Below are 10,189 nucleotides of genomic sequence, written 5' to 3' on the forward strand. Positions count from 1 at the left end.
TTGATCATTGTCACATCACAAGGTTTTGTGTTGGAGATTCTAGCAAAGATCAAGGTCTTTCTTTTTAAATCACTTGTGTAATCTTGTTCTAATTTCGATAATCACTTTACCTACAACACCACAACCTCTCATTCAATTTGGTTGATATTCACTAAATTGATTTTTTACCAAAACAACAACCACATGAAGTTTAAGAAATAACAATCTTTGACGACTTTGAATCTTCTTAAGAGGTTGAAGTTAATGAATATGACAATAACACATAACGAAATCCGCTAGAGGTATCCACCAACAAGTTGCAACATCTTGGATGATAGTCCACACACGTAATATGAAGGCTCGTAAGCCTTTATGCACAAAAGTCAAGTTTATCTTAACGGAAAATTAAAGTCTCAAATTCTTTTTTCCCTTGTTTAACACATAGAGAGAAAGAGGAGAATGGAATACGATTTTGCCTAAAAAGGAAGGAAAAATAATGCAAGCCTTTATTAACAAGTTATTATCCTTTGTCTTAACACTTTAAGACACACCTTACCTCTAATGTCTATGCTTAATGGTTATAACAAAAGCCATGCTTCTAAATATGGATAAGCATAGACGGGTACCCGCCTCATTTCGTCGGAACCAGAAACACAACCGGAACCGACAGTTCCCATAAATTTTAAAACAGAACCGAACATTTCTAAGCGATTCTTAAATTTTTTGGAACCAGTCCCAGAATTAGAGGTTCCGGTTCCGGGACCGGGTAACCCGGTTACATCATTTTTTAGTTTCGTTAATACAAAATAATTCTTAACCATTGAAAAAGAAGTATATACTATAACTAGTTCATTATGATACAAGTTACAAATGGCAAAAAAATAATTGTTTTAGAAGATAATCCAAGTTGCTAAATAATTGTTTTAAAAGATAATGGCAAAAAAAATAATTGTTTTAAAAGAAGTATATACTATAACTAGTTCATTATGATACAAGTTACAAATGGCAAAAAAAATAATTGTTTTAAAAGATAATCCAAGTTGCTAAATATAAGTCATAAGCCGAATTTCATGTTCTTACCATCAACTTGTTAATGTTATTTAACTTCACGTCTTTTCAAAAGATATTACTGTCATGTACGTGCAAATTGTTTTACAGTCATGCATTGACATTCATATCATACAATTTTTTTTTTTTTTTGATAAAAAAAGTTGCAAATATGATTTATTAGCATATTACTTCAAAGATCCGATTAGATTGTCCCAACAAATGTCTTACTTATCATCGTTGTTACAGCCAATTCGTTTAAGTATTACGTATTTTAAAATTTTTAATATTTCAGAACCGGTTTTTCTGGTTACCTGGCGGGTAACGGTTCCTAAAAAATAAAAACCTAGAAACTCCCAAAAAATGGATCTGATGAAACGCGTGACCTCTCTCAAGTTGCCATGTGACAATTAAACTTCGAATGAGATGACTACTTTATCCTCTATCTCATCCGATTCAAACCTGCAGTTTATCCTCTTTTTTCATAGGCTTCTTGAATATTTTGTTTGCTGATTATCCTAAAAAAGTAGACCTAATAAATATGAAATCTATAGACTAAATCAAAATTTAGAATTTAGAAGAAACAATGTCAATTACATTGTGTTGTAAATCATAATTATGATTTTAGATTTGAGGGCGTAAATCATAATTTTGATTTTTAGAATTCAGTAAAAGAATAAGTTGTAAGTAAATAAAAGAATTTAGATTTCATGAAGTTAAAATATAAAAATACAAACAACGATGTATCTGCACTATTTCATGCTTGGCAAGGCCAAGTAAATCAAATGGGCATCAAGGGTATTGGACTAATTCTTATATATGATGCCTTAATGGCCTATGTGTTAATGGGCTTCAATTGATTGGTTGATAGCTAGTCAAAGATTTTGAGGGAATGCTTTAAGTAGCTGGAAACAAAAAACATAAATTAAAAAGTGTTGTTGCATCAGCCTGCTGCGTTTTGACTTTTGAACACATGATATGGACTTGACGTCCAACTCTTTGATCACTGAGCAACTAGCCCAAGTAGCTGCTCGTTGTTTTAATTCTTTAAATTCGTGTGTATATATATATATATATATATATATATATATATATATATATATATATATATATATATATATATATATATATATATATATATATATATATATATATATCTATTACGAATTAAAAAAATAAAATATTAAAATATAAATAATAAGTATTTTTTTAAATAGAATTTTGAAATAAAGAGACGTATTAATTATAATTTATTATAATATTTATTACATTTTATATTTTATATATATAAGTATAAGACTATATGATTTTTTTAATTTTAAAAATTAAAAAAATCATAAATTGATATGTGGATATTATTTATTTAAAAAATATCAGAAAATGATAAGTATCAAAACTCATTAGAGATTGAGATGTTGTAATATCTTCATTTATTATAATAGATCTGTAAATTATAGATAAAAAAAAATATCCAGGCATCTTTACACACACCCAAATGTGTTCTGGACTGGCCATACGAACATATATTGTTAAGTGTTAACATATAGCAACATTAATCAAAACGAACAAATAACAACAAAAGAAACACGAATTGAACCTAGAAAACAAAGAAATTTTACCAAAATATAGATAAATAGTAGGGTTATTGCTATAAAGCCTCCAATTTTACATAAAATGTTCAATTATGTCCCAAGTCTGTATTTTAATACGTTAATGCCTTAAATACTAGAAAATTTATTCATGTTTACCACCTGCCAAATGGTACCTTCAATACCTAGTCACACCTTAGCTATTAGGGCATAGTTGTTGAGTCAATGCTGACATAACGTTACTTTCTTCAAGGGAAAAAAATCCAATCGGAACATAGATTGAATATGATGGTTTCTTTGAACTTTATTATACTCAATAACTAAGACTGGAGGGAGTGGTGCTGCAAACCGTAGTCACACATAGGCACCACCTTACCGATTACTACAGAAGTGTGGTTTCATACCACACCCAAAGAGTGGTGCTACAGTTGGGTTTTTTTTTTTTTTTTTTTTTTTTTTTTATAATTTTTTTTAATAAATAAAATGGACCAATTAGAAGGACGTAAGAAAAGTGAACCAATTATGTTGTTTGATGGAGTGCTCCCTTGAAAGACCGTTATACCCTTTACCGCTCCTAGGGGGCAGTGTTTGTGCTTATGTGGCAAGGGGAGTACAGCCTCTGCCGCGCCCACTTCCTCTAGCCTAACATGCAAGTGAGAGATTTGAAACCCGACTCTCCTCCAGATAAAGCCAACACCTTTGAAAACTTTATTATACCTAATAACTAACATGCAGGTTTATTATATATATATATATATATATATATATATATATATATATATATATATATATATATATATATATATATATATATATATATAAAGGACCTTAGGAATAATAATTTTTTGTTTAGGTTTTTGCCACACATGTTTGTTAAATTTGACATTTTTCATCCCCAAAGTAAAAACTTTTACATTTTTAAGTTTTGATTAAGATTTTGTATCTTTAGGTTTTTACTACAAATCTTTAGTGACTTTGATATTTTTCGACCTTGCAGTCTAACTTTTATATTTTGATGTTTTTGCTACAAAATTTTAGTGACTTTGGCACTTTTCTACCTTACATTCAACTTTTGCAGTTTGACATAAAAATACAAAAAACCCTCTTTTAGACTTTTGTCACCATATTTTTCCAACTTTGGCAACTTTCACATTATAACCAATGTTTTAAAAACCGGTTTGAACCGGCCAGTCGAACCGGTTGGATCGGGAACCGGGAGAGTGAACGATTCAACTACCATCGGTTTTATATTGATTTCTGAACTGGATTGAAACGACCAGTTTTTAGAAAAAAAACGGTTGAATTTGTCAAAATAAACCGTTTGAACTGGTTAAACCGAATAAAAACACATGAAAAAGAACCATTTTACATAATAAACATTGGTGATTTTTTTTTTCAAATCTATTTAGTTTTCTCTAAATAAAAACATATGGTAAAAGTTATAAATTCTTTTGATATTTTTGTATTCATCAAAAACTATATTTCGTTTCGGTATTATATTTTATTTTGTTTTTAACGTATATGGATTGATATAAAACACTAAAACTTATGGTTATGTGTTATTTTAATGTATTTGGATTCCTCTACAACTTATTTTGATGTGTCTTTTTAAGGTTTGAACTTGTAAACATCAAATTCCTAATTTCTATATGTATGTATGTGTAGGGAAATAGAAAAAACATGAAAAATATAGAAACCGGTTCACCCAGCGATCGAACCGGTTAAACCAGTTGAACGGGGAACCGATCATCATACCGGTTCAACTAAAAAACTGATTTTTAAAACATTGATTATAACCACAACATTTTTGGTTTTTCTCAATCAATGTTCTTTATTTTGGTTGTACACTTCTAACATTTAATTTTAGGGGTTGTCGACTTTCTCCTATACTTGTAGCGATTTACACTTTCAACACATCTTTTAAAGTCTAAAAGCGGCGGAACATAGGTTTGTGTGTATACAATCGGAACACAGGTTGAATATGTGATGTCGTATGAATCATAATGTAAGTCTTCATCTATTTCGATTGAAGGCTATCAGAATTAAAGGGTGACCTTTTCTTCGGAATGAATATGAAAGGAATGAAATTGCCAAAGTGACTATTGCATCGGAATGAAGTGGAAGCTTTAGGAATGTGTATCGGAATAAATTGTTTTCTTGGTTCTTTCAGAACGATGATGATGGTTTTCTTGAACAATCGAAACGAAGGTCACTTGCATAGAACGGAAAACAAAAACTACGAAGTTGAAAGATGCAAAAGTAAACTTAGGGATGAGCGTAGGCGGGTACCCGCCTCATTTGGCGAAAACCGGAACCGGAACCGGAACCGGCGGTTCCTAGAAAGTTAGAACCAGAACCGGAACCGCTCTAGGCAGTTCTTAAATGTTTGGAACCAGTCCCGGAACTGGCGGTTCTGGTTCCGGGAGCGGGTAACCCGGTCTCATTAATTTTGTTAACTTTTTTTTGACAAAACCACAATTTAGTTCGATCTGAATCAAATCAATTCGGACCAAAGACGGATAAAATCGTACCAATATATTCTAAACCGGTCTAAGTAACACACGTTTATATATATATATATATATATATATATATATATATATATATATATATATATATATATATATATATAAACCGGGTCCGGCGGGTACCCAGCGGGTAGCGGTTCCGAAAAAACGAGAACCGGAACCGGAACCGCTTAAGGCGGTTCCATAACTTTAGGAACCGGAACCGGAACCGCCTAAGGCGGTTTCCGTTCCAAAACCGGCAGTTCCGAGGCGGTTCCGGTTCCAAAAGCGGGTACCCGGTTCCGATGCTCATCCCTAAGTAAACTGATATGTTGCTTTTGGGCCTAAAAGTAAAGTGGGCTGATATGTTGCTTTTGGGCCTAACTGCTAATGGGCTAATAGATACGGTGGGTCTTAACACATATCTTTGGGCTTCATTTAATTGATATGTTCTCATTAAAATCGAAACAGTAACTGTGCACAATATTTTTTGAACACAATATTGTTGAATGTATACATTTTATTCGTTTGGTATGAACATCCAAGTCAAGGTCAACCATGATTAAAATCAAATATCTTTTTGGTTGGAGCTTCATGATTTATTCCACTTGTCAATGGGAATGTGGAACTGTTTTATCGGTCCGAATTCATTCTCATGCCCAATTTAGAAGGTTTTCATGATCTGATTTTGATTAAAAAAAACGGAGTTTGATATGGTTAGTCGAAAGAAGATTGTCACTTATCAAAGTTGTGTTTTTCGATGAAAATTGTGAAAGAAATACAAAAAGTGGGGTGCATTATTTTAGGCATAGTTGAGTTTAAGAAGAGCCTTCAATGACCATGGTGTTTTGATTGACTCGGACTTTTGGCTATTTTTAGAGCAAATTTAGTTGTGAATCTAGATTTTGATTCATTACATAATATTTTTGGGTGATTATGTCATTAGCAAAAGCTCTTAATGAATTATTCAAAAGATTATTGTGACATGGAGGGTGAGTTCTTCATTGTTATGAAGTGATTTTGAATTCTGGTTCTGAAATTGGTTTTTATGAAGAGTTTGGTTTTGTGTTTATTTTTGGGATTGCTTTAGAAGATGAAGGTCGAACATCCTTTTGGAATTCTTTGGGCTTAAGGTTGATACTCCTTTCGGTGTTTGGTTTTGCATTTTTGTATCCTAAAACTCATTCTGAAGACTATTGAAGAATCGAGATTTGTGAATTGTTTTGATATTGCTTGTCACAATCACATTTCATAAATACTAGAGATTTATTTTGGAAGTTGAAGCCTTGTCATCTATTCCAAATTTTAAGGGGGAGATTGTTGGATGTAAAATTTTACATTGATGATGACAATGAGTATTTTTATGATATGTGTGTTAATTACATTGGCTTGTGTATTTGTCTATAAATAGACATGTATTCATTTAATGTGAGTGACAAGATGTAGTCATTGAATGAGTCGAGATTCTTTAGCTTAGGCTAGATAAATTGCAATCTTCCCTTTTGGTAATTTCATCAGCATAGTTGAATACGAAATTCTTTGTTCACCAAATACATCTTCAAGATTGTGTTCGTTCTTATATTCCGCATCATCAAACCATATTATTTGACGTAACAATCGTATTATTTGTCGCAACAAAAAATGAAATAAAAACATAAGAATAAACCGAATAGGGCTATGTACCATATAAATTAATGGAAATTTAGATAAAACGGTTAAGATTTTATTATTGACTTAAAAACTACATTAAAAAATATAAAAATAGAATCTACTAATAAAAATATTATTAATGATTAACTAGCTAAAAGAACTTCGAAAAATCAGGAGCTAAATATTTAATCATGTTACAAAAATATCATAGATATTTGTACGACTGAGTCAAATAATTAAGAAGGAGAGAGAAGCAATCCAAAAGGGGAAAGTTCCATATTCTACCACTCAAAAGGCTGCCCCTCCATTACAAGATTCATACTTGTTTATGGACATTTACTTTTATTCTCTTTGCCTTGCATCTTTTCACTATTCATATTCATGATATGTTAATTGAATTGAAATAAAGTTTAAATGATGAGCCTGATGGAGCCGATAAATTAAACTTATTTTCCTTTACAATTTTTAACAACATATATTTCATTAAAGAAGGAAAAAGCTAGAAATAAGTTATATTACAATAAGAAAATAGAAATGGTACGTTTGTGCAACCAACCAACCAAGTAAATCATATAACTTTTATCTCTAATAAAAAAAACCAAAAATATCATTTCGGAACGATAATCAAATAAATACCGTTTCTCTAAGCTTATAAAACACTAAGTTCTAAAATTTCCAAAAAGTCAACTCATTTAGAATGAACGCATAAAAACATTTTTGTGTGGTTTCCATAATTCACTTTATCGAACCGCATACGTTAAATCGGTCCTGAAAAATTAAATATTCTTAAAGGTTCAAGATGAACAAGAAAAAAAACCCTTATCTTTATTATAATTTTTAATTTTTAAATAAACATATATAATGAAAAAAAATAGGCTCTGTAAAGCTGCCCACTTTGCCCCCCCTCAAAGCCGCATGCACGTCAGCCATTTCTTAATTTTGAACAAATTCAGAATATTATAATTTTAAGAACTCTAGTCGTTTTCATTGATCAAAGAGTAAAATTACATCAAGTATTTATATATTAGGTATTTATATAGGTGAAGTAAATAGAAGATGACAACTAAGAAACATAAGTCGAAGGATAACTAGAAACTATAGGATAAGTAGGAAACAATTTACAATAGATAAGATAACTATGAGGAGACGCAAGAGACTTCTAATCCAATCTCATAACTTCCTCTGAAGTTAGATTGTGAAGGTTACGAACACCTAACTTGTTACGTAAAAATTGGAAATGCTTTGCTCCAAGGGTTTTAGTGAAAATGTCAGATGTCTGGAAGTTTGAACAAATAACACATGTATTTACCTCTTTTTCATGAACAAAATAACAGTCCATCTCAACGTGTTTTGTACGTTCATGATAAATTGGGTTTGCAACAATATGTCTGGCAGTCTGGCACAATAACAACTTCATTATCACACATTAGAGGAGTGACTCTTCTTTGGTCAACATCAAAGTCTTTTAATAACCATCTTAATCATATAACTTCACATATGGTGCTAGCTATTTCATGATATTCGGCCTCAGCTGAGGACCATGCTACAACTATTTGTTTCTTAGTTCTCCATGAAACTAGGAAACCACCAAGACTAATGTAATAGCCCGCATACAATCTTCTTGTGGAGGGACCACTTAACCAACTAGCATCACAATAAGACATGAGATCAAGGTTGCCACCAAATGGTAAAAATAACCTTGACCTGGAGTAGCTTTTCAATAACATAGCATCCTGCATGCAACATCCATATGTGTCTTTCTAGGTATGCTAATAAATTGACTTAGATGATTTATAGCAAATGCTATATCAGGTCTAGTAATAGTGATGCAAAGGAGTAATCCAATAAACCTTTTGTATTAGGAGGCATAAACTTCTGGGCTTTCATCTTCCTTCTTTAACCAAAGATTTTGTTCCATGGGAAAAGAACTAGGACGACTAGCCAAGGCACCACAATATTACAAAATATCCAAAGTGGATTCTCTTTGGCTAATTACAAAACCTTTTGGAGCGCAAGCAACTTCTATCCCCAAGAAGTATTTAAGAAGGCCTAAATTGTTTATACTAAAATGTTCGTGTAGATGAACCTTCACTTCATTGATTTTGGTAGCATCATTACCCATTAATAAAATATCATCAACATAAATTAAAAGCAACAACATGTGTTGAGCCTTTTCGATACATAAACATGGAATGACCCACCTTACTTTGTTGGAATTTTATGATCAAGAGTGCCTTCATGAGATTTTGATACCAATTTCGAGATGCACGCTTTAAGCCATACATCAATTTTTGTAGATCGGATAAACAATTATCGTTTGTCTTGCAGTAAACTTGGGGAACTTTCATATAAACGTCTTCATCAAGATCACCATATAAAAAGCATTATCAAATCTAGTTGATGAATCTCCAAGATTTTCTTGGAAGCAACCACTAACGCATAACATATAATGACTAGCTTTGCAACTGGTGTAAACGCCTTGTGGAAGTTGACGCCTTCAATTTGAGTATATTGTTTTTCCACTAATCCAGCCTTATAACGTTTTTCCCCGTTCAGTTTGTATTTTATTTTGTAAGCCCATTTTGATTCGATTTCCTTCTTTCCTTGTGGAAGATCCATAAAAATCCATGTACAATTTTCTTCAAGAGCTTGTATCTCTTTTTTCATAGCTTCCTGCCATTTTGGATCTTTGGAGTCTTGTACAAAGTTCTTGGGTTCATCATGATAGGTAATTGCAGCTAGAAAAGTGATGGGTGTTAGGAAGCTAAAAAAGATCCTCTAAAAAAACATTTTTAAGCAGCAACGAAAACGTTGAAAATAACTAGTTTATTTTATGACCATTTTAACAAAACGATCAAGAGAATCCAAATACATTAACTAGAAAGATTATACCAACACATAGAATGTTAAGAAAACAACCTTTGGAGCCTTGATCCCACTTGGTATTGAGGAGTTGATGAAGATAGCAAAGAACAAGAAGCTTGATCTTCTCTACAAGTATCCATCATCAAGAGTAAGGCATAATGGAATGCTAGTTCACTTATTGTATTTGTAACTTCTTAAGCCTTTAAGTGCTTAACACAATTAATCACTAAAGGAGAAGCACTTTAGAACACCGATAGTTGCAACTATCTTCAAAAGGGAACAAGATAGGAGAGCTAGAGAGCTCTTGGGTATGTGCTAAAACAAAGAGAAATAGTGGTCCTTTTGGAAGCCTTAATCATCCTTATATAGTATCATACAAGATCTAAGACTCTTGCTTTCATTTAATGCAAATGCAAGGTGTCTTAGAGGTAAGTCAATGTAAGATGGAAGGTTGACAAGAAACCTTGTACACCATAAACAATATAATGACCATATGGTCAAAAAGGGACAAGATGATGGGTGTTACATGCTACCTTAATAAAGTAATGTATC

At 31.9% G+C, this 10,189-nt stretch overlaps 1 protein-coding gene across 1 annotated transcript; it reads right to left on the reverse strand.

The window, feature by feature from the left end:
- Positions 1-9,139: 9,139 nt before the first annotated feature.
- On the reverse strand, positions 9,140-9,646 carry LOC145040752 (putative mitochondrial protein AtMg00820). Its single transcript, XM_078988653.1, has 2 exons — positions 9,611-9,646; positions 9,140-9,550 (listed from the first exon to the last, which is right to left on the reverse strand). Exons 1-2 carry the CDS (start codon positions 9,644-9,646, stop codon positions 9,140-9,142), a joined length of 447 nt encoding a protein of 148 aa, XP_078844779.1.
- Positions 9,647-10,189: the final 543 nt, after the last annotated feature.

Source organism: Lactuca saligna, chromosome 4, assembly GCF_052625555.1.
Source record: "Lactuca saligna cultivar CGN05327 chromosome 4, ASM5262555v1, whole genome shotgun sequence".
Taxonomy (NCBI): Eukaryota; Viridiplantae; Streptophyta; class Magnoliopsida; order Asterales; family Asteraceae; genus Lactuca; species Lactuca saligna.